The 20,137-nt window shown below is 46.5% G+C and overlaps 1 protein-coding gene across 1 annotated transcript in view; it reads right to left on the reverse strand.

Annotated features, from left to right (window-relative positions):
• LOC125718031 (plakophilin-4-like) overlaps window positions 1-20,137 on the reverse strand; it is an 88,832-nt gene that overhangs the window by 45,641 nt on the left and 23,054 nt on the right. Inside the window, exons 3-4 of the mRNA XM_048991544.1 lie at window positions 5,837-5,949; window positions 669-703 (exon numbers count right to left, since the gene is read on the reverse strand). Of these exons, the coding sequence (XP_048847501.1) occupies window positions 669-703; window positions 5,837-5,949 (148 nt within the window). The remainder of the gene's footprint in view (window positions 1-668; window positions 704-5,836; window positions 5,950-20,137) is intronic.

Raw genomic sequence — 20,137 nt, forward strand, 5'->3', positions numbered from 1 at the left:
ACAGAATGAACAAGGCGGCAGCGTAGTTTTAAGTATGCGGCAGATTGTTCACGATGATGCGTTTGATTTCATTTCGCCCGTTTGAAGTATACAGCCAGCCAGAGGTGTCGTTAGAGATTTTGAGCTCTATCAAAATTGGGCCCCCAACCCAGACCAATCATATTATGTTCTGAATTCTTTAGGATCCCTGTCGCTCAGAGGTACTTGGAATCGTCTTCTCCCCCATCTATGTTAACTCTGTGGCCAGCTATACTAGCATGATGTAAATTTTGTACATTAACATACTATAAAACTACCCTGAGTAAACCCTGCTCCCCTGATGACTACACAGGACTGTACTGCACTACACTGGAAGCCCAGAAACTAAATAAACACACTATGAAATATGTATGTATGTAACTAAATAGTATCTCTCTTGAATGTTTTTCATCCAATTTAAACTCATAAATAGGTTGAATATTCTGTAGGTACGTCCTCAGCAATCGTCATCCCCCACATAATACATTCCAATATGCAATTAATATTAGTGAAGTCACGATTATGCAAATTAGCACACTGCATCATTCAGCGACTTCTAGTGACTTTTGGAGGAGTACATTTGTTACTCTTCCTTGAAAAGAGTTTAGGGTGGGGATTGGGGGTGAGGGGCGGCGTGGGGGACACGGTACCTGCCGATCTCCAGGGGAAGGACTTCTCAGAAGAGCTGCAGGAGGAGAGAAGAGAGGAGGAGTCAGGCCAGGCCGCGGAACAAGACAGAGAGGCTCCCTCACGTGGAAAACGCTCGTAATTGTGGAGGTGGCGTACCGCTGCGTGCAGCTGCAGCTTAAAGATAAACCAATGAATTAAATCCCTGCTGGACACTCTCAGTAACAGGAATATCTGAAAGTGCAGCAGCACATTAATTTAAGCCGTTTAATTAACATAAATTGAACGAACCTCCCGATTACAGCTGTGCAGACGACCAGGATTTTCTTTCGAGTGAAACAAACAACTCCCACCCCTACCATTAATAGTGGGGGTGCAGGGAATCTGATCCATGGAATGCATGGTGACCCCGATCCGGGCATAACCATGGCGTCCCGGTGACAGGCCCCGCGAGGGCCCTGCGAGGGCCCCACTTACCCGCGCGTGGTCAGTGCGCCAAATGGCATCACAGGCGGAACAGGCCGAACGTTCGGGTACAGGGAGGCAACAGAAGGGCGATGATACAGAAATGTACATTCACACCTACTTAGCAGGCGCAACTGTCCAGAACAGGATCAGTCAGTCCCTGAAGCAACTGAGGTTTAAGGGCCTAATGGCGAAATTACACTGCTGACCCCAGGATTTGAAGCAGCAACCTTCTGCTTACAGGCACAGCGCCCTAACCCGGTGAGCCATGTACATAATGCATGTACAAGCAAGCAATAATTCTTATCAGTGTGACTGTTAGTATGGGTGTGGGGGGAAACAATCACAATTACAGTCAACTGAATAGACTCTGTGGTCTGAGAAGGTTTGGGAGGAGGACTTACCACTGAACGATACTAATTAAACACGATGGCCACATTCTCCAATACCCCTATTTCACTGCACACTGTGTTCTGGGCAGTACATTTAGATTAACATGGGCGTAAATGATTACTGACTAACTACAGTAAATTAAGAAAATCAATCACGGCCCAGTTTAGTCATTTATAATGCCTGATTTTGTTAAGAAAAAAATATATACTGTAACTACTGATGAATGTCACATATTTACAACATTTTCAGCAATTTCCCTTCTTTCAGAAAGCCCACATCTATGCCAGTCAATTAAAATTTTAATTAACATCCTTAACCCTTTCATAGGCTTGCATTCAGCCTGTTAAAATGTTTAAACATAAAAATGTTATCATACAGTAGCCCAGTCATTTCTAACCACCACAAATATCCATTCATCCATTTTCTATACCTGCTTGAGCTATGCAGGGTTGTAGGGGTCCAAAGCCTATTCCTGAAGCTACAGGTGCAATGCAGGGAAAATCCCAGGAAGGGGTGCCAACCTGTCTCAGGCTGCACTCACCACTCATGCACACATTTACACCTATCGACACTTCGGCGGGGGGGGGGGGGGGGCACCAGTGTACCTGGAGGTAACCTAAAGGCTCCTGATTCAGGGGAGTGCATGGCTTTAACCGACAAGCCCCTTTAGACATTCAACAGAGAAGGCTTGCAATTCACCCCCCACCCCAGTAGGAGGCGCTTTAAAAAAAAAGGAAAAAAAAGCACACCGACAACCCATCCTAAACTAATCTCCCAGGGCAGCCATCTCTGCCCGGGGGGTGATTATAGAGACGAGACTGGCATGGGTGGGTTCTGACCCGAAAGCTCAGTTTTACCCGATATCAATCACAGGTAGCAGTGTGATGAAGCCGTACAGCTTTAGTGTGGGATCTGCCTTTGAAAAAGAAAAAGCCTAAAACACCGAGAATGTATATGGCACAAAGTGGGCAAGCTGGTTACACTCATGTAACTTCATAATTAATGCTGCTCTTTGAGGGGTGCAAGCATCTAAAATATCGATCCACCCTCCAGTAGGCAAGAAAGCACAGTTTTTATTCAAGCTGACATAAAATCCAAACCTGTTCTAACAGAACAGGCAAAATAGTTGTGCTTTTCCCAAGATAAAGGCAAGACTGAAAAAGAAAAACTTAATAGTAAAAAAAGTGACAAAAAGTCCCTTTCTAGTGGAACTGGTGTTTTGTGGAAATTTGTCCTTTTTATAATATAGTAAGTTACTCATAAGTTAGTGTTGAAGCACACGTTAAGGTAGGCATGTTTATAACACTAAACAATCCAGATTCTCTCTCACTCTATCTCGATTTCTGTGTGTGTGTGTGTGTGAGAGAGAGAGAGAGAGAGAGAGAGAGAGAGAGACATGAGCCGCTTCCATATATACGTCAGACGTTTAGACGTTAGGTGAGCTAAAAAAAGCTGACAGTATCTTCTATTTAAAAAATAAAAACTGCAGCATCTTCACAATTCCCTTCAAGGCCTTGGCATCATCTGGGTCCAACGGTGGGATATTAAAACAAAACTTTGACTTTAGGGACCATAGAAAATGAATCCCCAGAAACAGGAATGGTTGATGCAATGTACCTTTTTACTGAGCTGTGGTGAGGAAGCTTATTCTCCTTACTGAAAAAAGGAGCTGACCGTTGATTGGGCACTGATCCATCCATGACATTCCGACGGGTGTTATCGCACTAATTTTCCTGGGATTTCCAAGGTGGCAAATATGCAGGAAGCCCCAATGGTGCCCTTCACTGTACACGTGGTCTCAAAAAGCTAATTATTGCAATCAATGTCACCAGGCCCATGATCCTCAAAATTCCCCAACGCCAACATTAATACTGATGACAAACTCAAAACAAGCCTATTTAAACTAATTAACACTGCAGAAAAAAAATGCCTGACTGAAAATCAGTGCAGGGAAATGTCATGTTTTGCCTGCAGTAATAAGTTAGAGGGCCTACATTATTCTATGGAAAGAGGCACAAAGGCTCCCAAGTCATTTACCAGCCCAGCCGTGCATAAGGCACTGATGTGTTCAAGTCTAACAAGTCGTTGTTCTCACCGGTCAGTCGACACAAAAGGCCAGGATCGGTGTCCCCAGCATGACATGACTGTGTGTCTGTGTGCATTCGCATTTTTTTTGTTTTTAAATCCCTGGTGTACTTGTTGCCTAATTCTGTCTGGTACATAAGTTTTCAAAAGTGTACAGAATTCGGATAAAAAAAAAAAAAAAAAAAACGTTCTTGGGGTTACAACTGCCCCGGGTTCATGACGACTCGCGAAGCGTTAAGGGACCTACAAGTGAACTCAACGCGACGGAAAAATTATTGCTCAGCGATGATCTCGCAGTGTGAGTTTTACTACCTGCTGGAAGGGAAGTCATGTGACATGCAGGAGAAGGAGGGGATGTGTCAGGAGGGATGAGGAAGTTGCATATTCATGGCACACCTAGTGTCCTACTTAATCATTTCAACTCCCACCCGAGAAGGCACGCTCCTGGCCACGGCGATTGGCTCTCCTTCTGTGACAGTTCCGACTCTGTAAATTTGTATGCAACACCCCGTAGTGAATTTTCTGATATGCTGCTGCGCAGCTGTCTGCAAGTCCGCTTTCTCGCCCGACGCGAGCGTGGTAAAACCAGACCCGTTTCCCGGTTCGTCACTCGACAAACAGCTGGAAACCAATGACGAATGGCCCGTGAAATGCTGAGACTTCCTCTGTGGGCCCCTTTGACCCATCCCACTGCTGTCTAAATGCACAAGTAATGTCGATTCACAGCCAGAGTGCTGCCATCACCGGCGCAGTACCGAATCGGCTCTGGATGATCAGTTCTGTCTCCCGCGGGAACGGTAACCCGTGACGACTTGCTGACAAGAGATGGCAGAAAGTAATGCAGACTACACTTTAATAATTACCATACACCTCTGCTCTAGGACAGAGTGCTCTGCCATGCTGGGAGGCGGAAGGGAGGTGCGTCATTCACTTTAGAAAGTGCCGGGGAGGAAGCAGACCAAACGACAGACATTAACAGGAGCCATCAAATACAGTGTGTATAGGCAGCGTGAGAGCGATTCAGTTTATGTCAACCGAAAGGAGGACGGGGGAAAGGTGCTGAAACCCTGCTTGTTCACCGAAAGGCATTCATTTATGATCTAAAAATATCTTCTCCTCTCTCCTTCCCTAAGAGATGAGCCCACACTCCCTGCCTGGTTTTATTTACTGTGTCTATTTCTCCATTTTCTGATGATGGCCAAGATGGCCACCTTTCATGCCTGTCCCTCACCACCGGTTCACCAAGCCCCCAAAGTATAAACGAAGCCCCCATTCGGGGCTCCCACTTCCATGACATGTTGATCTCTATAAGGCTGTAAGCAAACCTCCCTTATGACAAGATGGGCATAATTGAGTATTTCTAAAATATTCATGGGAGGTGCCAACGATTCACACATTTACTGGACTTTCTCAGGTCATAAACCTTCCCTGTTTATTTTCTGATTCCCTCTGGCAAACAATTCACACACTCTCTCTTCCTTTTATGTTTGTATGAGAAATATAGAGAGTCACACGTTTTATTTAAAGAATTATCCTAGTCAGTATCTAGAAAGGTCCCCTATCTAATAAGCAGATTCTCCCCGTTCTCTGGGTCTTCAAGCACGGAACTTCAGTCATCTCACCTCCCAACGAAATGCGTCTAATCATAGCACTTTATTCAATTACCTGCTGAGTCATAGTGGGCAAATGGATCGGTGGCGAGATCAAAACACAGTTTATGCTGGTTTTCGCAATGATGAAAAGCAATGCTTCCTCCAAATAAAATAACTTAAATTTCAAAAGGTTTTTGGTTTAATAAAGGAAGGCAGTCAGCCTCGCAGGGGCGACGGGCATGGGTCCAAAACCAAAAGGTGAATGTAAATATAGCACAAACATGCTGCAAGAAAAAGGCCAGTGGAGCCAGAAATCGGAAAAAAGCGTTTCGACTGAGGTATTTTTGCTAGTTAAACCAGAGGCTTAAACACCATTGTCAAATGCTCCACATCATCCACAAATGCTGGCACTCTCTAAGACTGCAACCAATGTGGCAACAGCAGCACCAACAGGCATAACGCAGGACGGCCGTTTCTGCGACTGACAGAGGACCCCTGGGTCCTCAAGCTGCACCTCTAAGTATCCAGCAGTACGTAGAGTCATTCTGAAGCACCCTAACCAATGCATTGTTATCCATGTTTATTTTCTAGTGTCCGGGAGAACTTGCATGCCCGGCAACGGTGCATTAACGGGGCCTTCTGCGGACGCGGCGTACCTGGCGCTGGCAGCGCCCGGAGACTCGCCCCCCAGCCTACATTGCTCCAGCTGGCTGGCCACAATCTGGCGTTCCGCCTCCAGCTCCCTGGTCAGCCGCTCAAACTGGAGCTCCTACATCAAGAGAAGAGAGGGAAAAAAGAGAGAGAGAGAGAGAGTCACCCCTAACTGTGACCTGGAGAGGCAGGGTGAGGTTTAAAAATACAGCACAACAGAAGCCGATCAGGTGGCGCGATGGTACTGCTAACAGCACATTAATAAAATATGCATAGAAGAAAGAAGAAAAAAAAAAAACGATCGCAAGAGCAGTAAAACTTGTATCATATTTCTAATTTGTCATAGTTTTGAAAAATAATACTTCTCATGAAGACTGAGAGGCGACCTTGTCCAGCTGTACCCAGGATGAGAGGTCACACAAGTTTAGCCTAGGGGGGCTGTTTTATGGGGACTTTAGCCCCCCACCAATAAATATACACCAATTAGTTTAAATAGTCTGGTGTCTTTCATTTACACAAAAATCAGACCCCCCCTGAGCAGAGGCTTAGTCCATAATTTCATAAATCTCCAGTGATGCTCTTGATGTGACCCAAACATCGCCACCTCCTGGCCACTTATCAGGACCTGCAGCTGTAAGAAGCCAGAGGCCGGTGAGTGAGGGCAGAGTTATCACACGCGGTGACTGCCTACCCCTCCCCCCGATGGCAAGGCACGATCCTGATGCCCAGCAGTACTAAGGGCTCTACCTCATTTCCTGAATAAGCCACCCACACTGGCTTCAACAGCGACCAGCTGAGAGGAACGTGCAGATCCAGCAATCCCCTCCCACAACGCTGAAGAAGCGGGGACTCATTATTTACCAACCTCTAACGAGGAAGTCTCACGCAAACCGGCAAGCAGCACATCGCTACATTTCAATTTCCCCAGTTCAGCCAACACCCGCCTCCCCCCAAACTCCATCTCCTCTGGTGTCCCGGCAATCTGACTTCAAGTCATTTTCCGTCACTCCAAATTAAACCGCCTGACTTACCTGTCCTGTGACACAGCGCCTGACAAGGTTTACATCGCACGCGCGATCGATTTGCAGCTTAGACGCTGCTGTTTCTTGGAAAATGCTCTTGTTGCTCGAGTGCTTGAGTTTCTCAGGAGAGGGGAAAAAAAAATACAAAAAATTATGATGACAGGGCAGATTTCTTTCCCGCTATAAATCTGCCTACAGAGGGGACACCTTTCCTTTTAAGACAGGCTCATTTTCCCAAAGTCACACTCTTTTAAGTCATTATGCTGAACCACGGAATATTAAAGGGACGTGTCACAGGCAGTTTCACGCCACCAAAAAAGCCGCATGATAAATGTCGAACCCCTGCTGGGTTGAGAAATGTAATTCTGTAGGCGACTGTGATCCTTGGGGTATGATGATAGACAGAGCAACACGATGTGATAGGGAGGCACTATGGTCTGGAGGGCAATGATACAGCCTCATACCACCAGGTTTCTGGTTCAAATCCCATAAACTACCCCTGATTAGGTGGCCCTGTTAGGGGCTGGAGGGTCCTCAAGTCACAGCTGTAATCATTTACATTACATTAAATGTGTTTAGCAGAAGCTTTTATTCCAAGTGACATACTATTGAGAAGCTAGGGTCAGATAATCCTTGGAACAACTGGGAGTTACAGGTCTTGGTCAGGGGTTCAACTATGACATCACACTGCCGAGGATTTGAGCTGGTGTCCTTCTGATAATAGGCACAATGTCCTAACCTGCTGAGCCACACGGTTCCAAAGCATGCAGGCTAACTGGAATCTCTTCTCTTGCGAGTGCGAGTCCTGTGATGGCCTGGCAGCCCATCCAAGCTCTCTCCTGACTCGTGCCCAACGCTTCCTGGGCTAATCTACCGGCTCACCGTGACCCTCTGTTGGGAAAGCAGTCACGGAAGCCGGATGGTTGCCAGAGTGTCCCGATAAACAGGAACAAAATGGAAAGCAAACAGCATCCGCGATGCACAGAGTGCCGCAGAAGAATGGGAGACCCGCTGCCAACACAATGGAGATGCAGGCCGCTGGTTAACATGGAAATGCTCCGGGAGCAAGGTAGTGGGAACGCAAGCACATGCCGAGTCCGTCGGGACACAGCCGGAATCAGACGAAAACAATTTCACGCTGAGTAAACGGGACCAAGGCGACGAAAAGAGCTCAGCTTGACTTCGATACAAATATAGATATGGGCAATGGAGCTCTCTGCGGAAGAAGCTCCCCCAGAGCAGATGAAGAGCATGCTGGGAAATTAATTCAACTCCAAACCCTCATCTGATTGGACAGGATTAAATCAGCATCCCTCACAGGACCTCCCAGGGATCCACCAAGTAAACACTGACAGTCAGACAAGAGAGACGTTTACAATGTCATCACTCGGTATTAATGTCGGGCAACCAAATACAGAAACAGGCCCATTAGACAAGCCACAATCAGCAGCATCGGAAAATCAAAAAACTTTCACGACTTTCAAGCACATCTGCTTTTATAAGTCTGTCAAAATGTCTGAGGGTTTCAAACACAGACATCCAAAATGAGCTCTGATGTTGTTGCCAAATTAAAAGTTTAATGACGTTCGTACACTTCAACGTACCAAGCCAAGAATATGGCATCTGCGTTATCTGTCAGTGAAGATTTAGATACCTACTGGTGTTACGGAAAGCAATGATAATGATGATGATGATGATGATGGTAATGATGGTGATGATGATGAAGAGCATGGTGCCATGTTCCCATAAGTCTTTAGAGGTTGGAGGAGCCCCCACTTGTGCCACACAAAGATGGCTGCCCGGTATGTTTCAGTGGGGCAGCATGTTATGCGAGCACATCAAAACAGCATCACAAATTGCTGTCTCGCTGCAATGAACACCCATCTGTATGGCACTAGTTGCGGTGCGGGGCAGGGAATTAAAACACACATTACATCATTACTCCTGCTTGTTTGCTCTGCATCTATGAATAATTTTCTGCACCTTCAAAAGAATGTGTCAAGTGTGAAACACAGAGCATTTCCCAAGGCCACCAAGTTGCCGGATTGGGCAAAATCACAACAACATAATTGACGGCTGTAGCATAGCGTTCGTTTTTAACCCAGTGCTAAAGAGCTTGGTGCATCTCACCTGCCCCCTCCACCCCATCCACAACAGAAGGACGGGCCAAACGGCAGCCCGTACCAAGAACATGGTCATCTCAGACCAGATCATTGCTCAGAGTCTCCAGATCAGCGCCCCCTGGTGTTGGTCAGCCAGTCACATTTCCCTCTGCAGCAGTGCTCCTAAATCCAGTCCCACTATGCTGCAGGTACAGCTCATAGGAGTGACACCCCTGACATATATTTATCAGGTTAATCGTCCATTTCTGCAACAGCCCACAATCCAAAGGTGTGGAGGACCCTGCGGTTTGTGGAGATCTGCAGAGGCTTCACAGCACACAGCAGAACAGACACCCCATGGGAGAAACTTGGCGAAATGAAGTGGCACGATTAAACAAGACAAACATCAAGCATCGGGTCACCTAGGGACATCGGAAGGGTGGCTGTTTACTCACGCAAAAGGAGATGACAGGAGGCTTTCCCACCAGATGTAGCCATCTTGAGAAGAATCGTTCGTTACCAAGCCTGTGAGGGGTTATTAATTCCACAGAATGTGTGTGCGTGAGAGAGAAAATGAAATCATCTGTGGTTTATTCAACTGCAACAACTGCAAGCACTCATGCCATACTTCCTTGGAATGGATCCCACTGCAAACATCTCTGTACTGGTGAAACTGATTTGGTGGGGGGGGGCATGATTAATAATTAGCCTCAGTGTCAGGAAGCATGCCCAGCCATTACCCCCAAAGCCAAAGATTTCCTTTGCCACCAGCAGCTGCAAGTGGATAGAGACAGCCGTCAAAAACATGCCACGCCCCCCTGTGCTTGCTTCCTCAACAGAGAATGCGAGACGGTGGTAAGGCTCTGCACACACCCCCTACTGCCATCACTTGAATGAATGTAGCAGTCGGGTGATAGGACAAAAGCGGGCCTCTCAAAATCTGGCCAATCAAAGACTGCAGCAGATGACTGGAATGTACCATTAATCATCTCCACAGGAGAGCACACTATACTGGTTAGTCAAACACAGGTTCTGGTAGAAAAAGCAGAGTGCCGTGCATTTGTGAGGAGGGCAAACACATGGGTCCACTGTTTCTTTGTGCTGTACACTTGTTCTTATCTATTAAGACTAGACGGTAAAGTAGCTGTTCAGGGCAGAAATGGGCAAAATGAGGTTTAATCCACCTGCTGGGCTGGAATATCTTGAGCTGACAATTACAGGCTGGTTTAAATAGCTTCCCAGTTGTTACTGTAATGATTCCCGTCGGGGTCGTCCTGGCAGAAATTTGACAATGTATGAAAATCCCAGCCAACAAAGCAATACAAAGCTTCCTCTTTTCATTAAATCATCTACCTGTGCAAATTGGCAAATTGTTTTGGAAAAGACAAACATCTCCGTCATGTCACTGACTGAACTGAGCAGCTCTGGACATGTTTTCCTGTCATTCAGAGCTTCTGAGTATGTTAAGCTTGAAGGGAATAATCTGGAAAAGCATTTAAACAAAGTCCACATGACATCCAATCACAGAGATTGATCTATGAGACGATGAGCTACACCAATCAGAGACAACCTTCCATCCCGTCCCATAGAGCCTGCAGGCAAAACTGAACTGGGACGTCCTTCTAAACCTTCAAAAAAAAAAAGAAAAAAAGAACCATCTTCTGTTTTAATTAGGATGCGATTTCACTGCACATTTTCGTGCATGTTGTTTTCAGAGACATCAGCGGCCCCTGACAGAGCAGTAATAGTACAAGTCTCACAAAATGTGCACCAATTTGACGTGGGCGACTGGAACCATTTTCATTAAGACTGTATTTTTAATGAAAATGTATTTATTAATAAGCAGAGGGTAATGAGGCTCGACATAAAAACAGCATTACGATGTTTATGTTACCCATTATGATTCTTCCAGAACAGACTGAAAAAAGCGCATATAAAAGAAGGCAGGATTATGGTCAAATGGCAGGAGGCTGTCCCATCATTTACGAAACACCTTAATCTCCTTGTTACTATTAGGTGCCACCAATGCAAAGTTGACTCCCATCCATGACGTACACGACATTCTGACAGTAATCCGTAGTGCCCCAGACATGTCTGTTTTCCACAGGTTTTATCAGAGCCTCCAGTGTCTTAAATGTCCTTGTCAACTCCACGGACAACTTCTCACTGGTTGGGGACCCTCTCCCCTCAGCCTAACCTGACACCCTGGCAGCAGATCACCTGCGAGCCAAGAAACTTTACTTAAGAAAGCAGAAAAAAATAAAACAAACAACAAACGCATATGATGAAATTCATGAGATGCCAAGAATCTCTAGGAAACTGACCAGCATGGGGGGGGGGGGGGGGGGGGGGAGTTACTATATTTTTCAAAGGGACAATAAAAAAAATCCCCCTGACCAGAATAAGTGGCTCAAAGACGGATGGATAGATGGACAATTAAAGCAGCACAATTAATAAAAGAATAAATCTAAACCATGATCTAACTTTCATCCAGTATTTCTAGGGCACAAGCACATTCTAAGAGTGTGTAGATGCCTTCCTGTATGCCCCGTGCTTTCAGGGCAAGACATCTGCCTGCTTTGGGGTGACAGTGGAGCGTCTGGCCTCAAGTTGAACCCAAGACTGAGGGCATCCAAGGCAGAGAGATTGTGACATTTGGGATTCGGGCCGAGTGGAGGATTCCAGTGAATGGAAGCGCCGGTTACTATGGAGTCCAACAAGACACGACTGTGCATATTTTCACAGTTATGAACTCAAATGCTTCCAAGAGGCTCGTTCAAAAGAATATCCAAGAATTGCCCAAGAAGTTCAGTGGGGAATGCATCATGTACTATTCTGACGGAGTTATACGATGCTGGAGCCTGATTCTCTATGCAGAAAAGTCATCTTTGCTCGTCTGTGTCTTCTTAACTTGAACAGGATGGCTCACAGTCATACTGTGTTATACTAAGGTACTTACAATGCCTCAAGGAGGCACTTACTGCAGTTCTGCAGGGAAACAACGCTTTTTAAACCGATGGTGGGTGGAAATAGCCCATGTTGTTAGATGGGTTTAGCCTAATTTCCACTGGTTACTTCATTGGCTTTCGGGTAGCTTAAATCCGGCAGCGATTCTCTGTGCATGGTAATCCATTCTTAAAAGTTCATCAAATCAACTCTCAAAATCAAACATCAAATCAACACCCCCATATCAAAACTTTGTTTTGACGCAGGGGTGCATACATGGAATATAAAATAACACAGAAGTACACAATCTGTTCTACAGCAGGAATATTTGTGGGGATGGAAAATAAAATAAAATTGGCAATAACACCCAGAAAAGTCTACATTATATTCACCCCCTCCGCCATGATGCTTTAATAAGCTCAGGGGTGTAGTCGGCTACTTGGTGACATACTCCAATCTCTGCAGAATGCTCTACTTGAATAGTACAGTCAGAGCATGCAGTCACACAGAGCGGGGAATTTTCCAGATAAATCAGGGATAATGTTCTGGTGAGGCAGAGAACAGCAGAGGAGCATGAAAAGGTTTCAGCTTTTACTTAATAACTTTGGGTTTACAGGAAGATGTTCAGTCTGAAGGCGGCAGAGGATGGAGATTTGCTTTTCAGGGGGAGATGGGTCTTATGTGCACAGGAACGACGGGAAAAGGAATCCTGGACTTCAGTCTGACACAGCTTGAACACTTCAGACAATTTCCTCACACAATTCAAAGTCATTCGATTAGACCAGTGTTTCCCAATCCGGTCCTCAGGGACCCACAGACGGTCCATGTTTTTGCTCCCTCCCAGGTCATTGTCTCGCTGATGCTGGGAGCCGGGAAAGAGCAATAACGAGGGCTGTCAGTGGGACCAGATTGGGAAACGCTAAATTAGATGAATTGGCTCAAAGTGTGAGACAAATGCGTCCATGGCAAAATATTTTATATGGGAGTGGTGGGGGGCAGGGACACAAGTAGGCTGGATGCAGGTACCATGTCCGTGGTAAAAACTGCATTTTGATTAAAACGTCCAGCAAAATTCACCATGCTGTGGCCCGCTGCTGGAGTCCCTGTGTGTAAGGTGATGGACTGGCATCCCACCCTCGCTGGACTCTTGGCTCCAGCCCCATGTTGCCTGGGACAGGCTTTAGACTTCCACAATCCTCTGTACTTGATAAATGTTTGGAAGATGGATGGATGGATGGTTTAAACAGAAGCTATAAATACTCACAGCTGTAGCTATAATCACAGGTGGTTTTTATAATGCATTGATTCTAGGGAGTGAACCTGTACCTTAAATATAATCTAAAACAGGAGCTGACCTTTCATAATTCCCTGCCATATTACACATGATTATTAAGCAAACAGCAATGTTTACACATTCAAGTGCATTTGGATTCCAGGTGCATTTGAACTGGCAACTCAATCAACGTTCTTTTGGTATTTTCTCTAACCACATAAATCTGTCTAAAGATTTCCCAAGAATTAAATACCTTTCAGCCTTTTAAATGTAGCTGTGAATAGGTAAAGGAGAAAATGATATGTTTAAATGATGTACTGCTGTACTGCATGGTTACAAGTATACCTAATGTACAGGACAAGGTACTTTTGCTATACTGACCTGCAGAAATGCAGGTCTGATTCTTGTACAGATGTGTAAGGGGTCCTGTGGGTATTGTAGTTTCCTCCCAGAATGCATAGGCGAGTCAACATAGCTTTGTGTGTGTGCGTGTGTGTGCTGTCCAGGGTGCACCCTGCTACACGCTATCACTCACAAATGGGATGCAGACTCAGCTTGAAGCAGCATTAAACAGGCAGTTACTGAAAACTGATGGATAGAAATGTTATTCCAGAGGCCTTGAACAGAAACTAGAGTCAAATTGAGTGATTTTTTTCGCTACATTTTGTGCCAATTGCCATCAAGACAAAACCAGTTTAAACAACTAGAGACAACTTTAGAGTCGCTGCCACAGTAAGTGCCTGCAGATCCATCCCATAGATCGTGACCCCCCCCCCCCCCCCCCCCCCACGATCCATCTTCAGACCGACATATTCAGATGAAACCACAGTCTTTCATTGAGGAAGATCGATCCCTACTGCAAAGGGCGGAGATCAAGCCGGCCGTCGAAAGCCACGAGAGGACCTGTCATGCATCGCGGTCATCGACCGCATCACAACATGCGCTGAAAACTCGTGGAGGGATAGAATCCAGCATGACATGCAGTGCAACAGCACAAACTATCGCGACATATGGAAATCTAATGTGCTAACTGCAACTATAGGAAGGGAGAGGGACAATGGGAGGGGTGGAGAGTACATTTTAGTGATGAGAACCTTGGATTGGCCTGTCTCTCCCGCAATTGGTCCAGAGAGGCCACGTCTCTCCTGCAATTTCCAGAGAGGCTTAGTTTCTCCTACAATATTGCCAGAGTGGCCCCATCTCTCCTGCGATTGGTCCAGAGTGGCCTGTTTCTCCCACGATTGGACCAGAGAGGCTCCGCGTCTCCCGCAATTGGTCCTGAGAGGCCACGTCTCTCCCGCAATTGGTCCAGAGACGTTCTGTTTCTTCTGCAATTGAGCCAGAGTGGCCACGGTTTTCCTGCGACTGGACGAAAAAGGCTCAGTTTCTCTCCACCAGAAGCGGACAGGGGTGTATGTGAAGGGAGACCATCGTTTCTGCACTCAGCTTTGTAGAGAAAGAACAGATGAAAAAGAAACCCCACTGACTCCACTGGAGAGGATGTCTCTAATCTTAACAAAGAATCTTATACTAACTGTTTTATTGAGGGAAGAGACAAGCGTACAGCAGGGAAGCCCCTCAGAGCCTCTCTCCAAATTACGGTGGCTGACTGACAATCGCTGCCCCTCCTTTCCAACCCAGAATACAATATCCTCATTCTTCCACAAGAAAAAGTGGGCAAGGCTGATCCCTTTTTTAAGGTTCTGGCCACATCACAAACAATGTTCGTTATTTGTACTGAAAAACAGACAATGGTAATTATTTATTTATTTATTTATTTTTGCACAGAGGCTTCAGTTATGCAGACGCAGACTCGGCAATGAAACACACTTCTACAAAACAGCCATCGTACATGGACCCAGCAGCTGTGGACAAACGGACACGGACATTTAAGTTCTCAGACAATGGGAGGGCCCGGTGCCTGACAGTTCAACAGAGAATGATGCCATTTTCTGGTTAACAAACCGGGTTCAGATCCCTACTCCTACTCTCTCTTTCTTTCTGTCTGTCCCACTCTCTCTGCATGTATGTCTCCCTCTCACACACAGACAGACCTGGAATCATATCTTTGTGGGCACCACTCATTCATTTCTATGGTATATCTGGACCACACACACACACTTTGAAAGTAAGTAAAGCTGTGTAAGTGTGAACAGCTCAGTGCAGATTTTCAGAAAAGACACTCATTTTTCTGTATTTTTTGCGAAAGTTGAACACCAATCAGCAATCCCCAAAAACCTATTTAATCTCAGCTCCTTTGATTCAGAACCATAGGAATGCCACCCTCATCCTGACTTGGGGTCTCCCATAATTACATCTCTCTAAAGAATGGATTCCATGGAATCCTTGCTAATTATCCTAATTGTATTATTTCTATGCAAAATTGCAAGTTACAACCACAAACAGCAGCATAGAGACGAAATCATTAATTTTGTAGTAGCTACAGAGAAAGAAACAGACTTTACTAAAAGCAAAGATGATTTGAATTGAACCCCATATAAAGACTGATGATGCTAAGATTGGCAGCCGATTCCACGGCAGGATGTATTTAGACAAGAAGGAATCAGCGCTTTTGTACCCATAACCACCCCAGAGACGGCAAACTGCCACCGGAGAGTCGTATGGATGGTCTGCAATAAGGAGATGAAGGTTGGCAGGGCGGTAGAATAGATGCCCATGAAGGTGCAGTGCAGAGACTCGACCCGACAGGTTACCTGCGCACCGTCCGCCAGCAGCACAGCTCCCCGCGGCCCTGCACGCCCCACTGGCTCCTCCGGCACCTTCCGCGACACTTCTGCCAGCTCGTACTGACTCAGGAGCACGAAGGAGGCGGCGAAGGCTGCCGTTGGAGTTTATGGGGGGGGGGGGGGTACTGTGCCAGTCGGATCCGGGCACCGCTCCGGCGTCACTTCAGCGGGTCGATGGTCTGTGGCCCCCCCTCCTGCCTCCACAGGGCTCAAACCCAGACCACCTCCCCAGACAGCTGTCTGTAAGCCAGGTCATAGCTTCTCCCTGACGACCACGAGAGCTTCTCACCACAACAAAAAGTATGTGGGGGAGTGGCAAAGTGGGAGGTAAATTGTGCATACAAGTGTAATCTGTGCGCCCCCCCCCAGCCCTGTCTCCCCCTTGGATCTCTGAAACCCCTCCCAAATATCTACCACCTACTCCACTTTTATTCCCCCGATAAATATCTTCCTTTTGCCACAGTCTACATTTGGGCCCAAAAAATTAATAAGAATCATATTGCTGCAGGCAGATTAATTTAAAATAAATGGAAAAACACGAGGCGAGTCTGCACACCAGCTTTTCCCACAAACCAATACACCTTCTCATTATTATTATTATTATTATTATGAACTACTCCTTTATTTATTTAGCCATAGAGGGTCGTGTTGGAGACGTCTATCCAGGACCCTGCCCCCCCAAGACGCGGCCCGGGTCCTGGCGTGGACGGCTGCCCAGGAGCTGTCGGGTGCGGGCTGCTCCTCTGCCAGATTCTTCCAGTGTGACGGACTCTAACAAAGCGAGGTGGGGGGGGGGGATTTTTTCAGTGCCGAAAGCTATTGGAGGGAATTCACGTGGTTGCCGGAATGCCAGCGTGCGTTTACACAGCACTGGCGCTGTGGAAAGTCGCTTTTCAGAGCTTTTATTCCCCCCCCGCCCCCCCCAGAGTGCTGGAGTGAGCACTGCCCGGTGAAGCAGAGTGGCGGCCACACACACAGCTTGGCGGGGGAGGGGGATGCAGCCCTGCTCCTGCCTCAGGCCTTAAAGTGCTGGCAGCCAGCATCTTAAAATCAGTAGGATTAAAATAAACAGATAACCTGAATTTCCAGCTTATTTTTAATGAGATTTTTTCTGAAGCAGCTCAGATCTGCTGAATAATAGCATATTCATCGGACATGGTCTCGGACACGAATGCACCCCCCGCAGAGAACGATCCTTCGCTTGGGCCTGTTAAAGCGTGCAGAGATTACACATCCTCCCCATTTGTCTGCCCCCCCCAGGGGTCACGACAGAGGTGGGGCCTCGTAATTTAGATGAGGAATTCCGTAGCCTAGGTGAAGCAGAGGTGGTTTACATAATCGGATTAGGGTACGGGTCGACTTCAGTGGGCGTGCTAACGTGCTAACAGCGGCTATGGGGGGAACAAGGACAATGGAAGAGATGGAGAGCATGCTTTAGTGAGAAGAGCCTAGGGCTTGCTGAACAGGAGAGAGAAGCAGAGAGAGAGAGAGAGAGAGAGAGAGAGACAGCTTCTCCAGAGAGAAAATACTGTACCGGCCTTCTGGAATATTCCACACAACAGCCAGATAGAAAGAGTAAACAGGTTGCTAGCTAATGTAGCAATAACTTCCCAAGAGCCACAATATTTTCCAGGATAAAATCCAGATCTAAAGCCAATCATTCTTGTTTTCAGGCTAAATGCAAAGCCATCCCAACACCTCAGATGAAAGGGGCCGACACACACAGTGGTTCGTCATACGTTACAGACATTTCAGTTTGCTGTGTGATATTACTGTGGCCGACAGAGCACACACTCCTGATGTGGGTCGGTTTTCTGGTAAAAACTGAACTGCCAAAACTAGCAAAAGCCAGGTCACTTAACACGTAACTGCAAGATCCACAGCTGGGTCACGCGTCCAGTCTGGCCATTTTGCATAGGCCATTCACACATAAATCCAATTCTGCGTCTACTTGTCAGCGGTGATTGTTTATCGTATTACAGCCCCGGCGAGCAGGAGGGAATCCCAGAGAAGCATGGCGCAAGTTACGGCCGACTTTGGGCGTGCCTTCCTGAAACACGTAACGCGGAGGCTCAGGCATCGAGGGCTGAATAAACGCTCCAACATGGAAGAATGGCAGCCATACAGCTGTCCCGTTTCCAGTATCAAAATTAATTCTGACATCCCATCCCTGTGGGAGGAATACAAACCCTAGGGGACCCATCAGGCGGGACTGCGGTCACGCTATACGCAGCTATTTAAAAATATCACGCGTTTGTGTTACTCGCACAGAGACGTGAATACTGGGGCATATCTCCGGAACGGCAGCGCGGAGTGAGGACTCTGTGCCGGGCCAGCAGACAGCCACGCCCATGCCTGGCAGTGCAGCCGGCGGACCTGCAGCCAGAGTGCCCTTGATGTGAATTAGGTATCCAGCAAAACTGAACCACAGCCATCGCTGACATCAACCTATAGGGAATGTCACATGCCATCTTGCATACATAATCATATACTTACACACACAATATACACCCTCCATATATATATATATATGATGTTCAGAGACTCTCAGTCTTTACCGCAATTATAGATGTATACCACTGTATTAATGTAAAACTCTACCCAACCCTATCCATAACCGTAAATACAATTCTTTTGGCATTTTTAGCTTTTTGATTGTGAACACAACCAAAACCGATGCCGACCCCTGCATACATGCATAAATACATAGACAAGGACAGCATGTGCGCACACACAAACAAGCATATACATCGTGCCAGCACATACATGATTAAAGCATTCACACTTTGCTACAAAACTGCCCATTTACCTGCAGCTTCTGGGTCAGTGCTGCTGGTTGCCAGTCCAAACGCAGAGCGACACCCGATTATTCCGTTCACTCGGAGGGGGGCCGACCACAGTGGTGCCCGGCCCCACCATACGCCCGAAGCGTTTCTTCCTAGAGATCGCAGGACAAGGTTTATTCCGGAACTCTCTGTAGGCGGGGAGAATGCTTCGAATATGCATCCATCACCCGAGTCAAAACATATAAGGCCTGCTCTGTATCTGGCCAGTACGTGCCAAGACAAGCTACGCGTGCTGCCCGCGTGCCCCATGACTGTCAGCGGGGGGCACTATTGAGAGGATAGACAGAAATACAATTTACCAGGGGGAAATCTTAAGCTCAAGTAACTGTCCAGGTTAATACTAAAGACATGTTTATTATGAATTACCTTTTTATTAAACATTCGCAAATATGAAACCTTCCCAATTCCAAACTGTTTACGATCTATAAAATTAAGAATGACATCCACCCATTTTCACTCGTCCAGAGGTTGGGCCGCAGGGGGAAAAAAAAATTACATCAAAATTATTTGCAACCTGGTATGCATTTACAAAAGAGAACTTGAGAACAGTGAGAATCTGGAATTCGGAAAATGCCAGTGTAGCCAACTGCAAAACAATTATCACAGCTTCACTTATGCTTCACTGCTTAAGCAGTGTACTAGGCTAGTATTTCTAAATGTCCAACAGCTGAGCCAAAAAAAAAAAGGTTTCCTGAGAAGGTTGTCGTCATGGAGAGGTCAGGCCTCTTTCCAGCGGCTGCCCAATTGCTTTTTTCCTGCGCTTACAGCTACTTAAGTGCTCCTTGGGTGAAGTAAACGCTGGCCGTGTTTATTTAATGCTTGACTGCAGCCCTTTCGTAACGGCACGCTAAAGGCCCGCGGGGGTCAGAAACAAGACACACCAAGAGCCGCCTTACATCAGCCGGATCTGTCGCATGCGTGCGTAGCGGCCCAGCTCGGCCCGGGTTAGCCGAGACAGGCCCGGGCACCCTCTCACACGCTCCGCATCCCAGCACCCGGTGCTGGCAGGCTGCTTTGAGGGGCCTGAGCGCAGATGGGGGAAGCAGCCAACCAAGTTTGGGCTAAATTAGCTAACAGCTAAAAAAGAAAAAAATAAACTAGCTAAATAACTAAAATACCACCCCACCCCCAATATCACCTGATCCTCATACCGGACACATTAATCACTGCAGACTCCCACATTTCTAAAGGTCTGACACACACATTACAGAAGGGCATGGCACACCAATAGTAGAATTAAAACTCAAAAGCTACCAATAAACAATCCACATCTGTTAAACATTTCTCTGTTATGTATTAAATCACCAACAGTTTAAATCTCCACACCTTGTCCTTGTATGTATACTATATATACTGTATATTGCCTGGAT

Source organism: Brienomyrus brachyistius, chromosome 1 (genome assembly GCF_023856365.1).
Source record: "Brienomyrus brachyistius isolate T26 chromosome 1, BBRACH_0.4, whole genome shotgun sequence".
Classification (NCBI taxonomy): Eukaryota; Metazoa; Chordata; class Actinopteri; order Osteoglossiformes; family Mormyridae; genus Brienomyrus; species Brienomyrus brachyistius.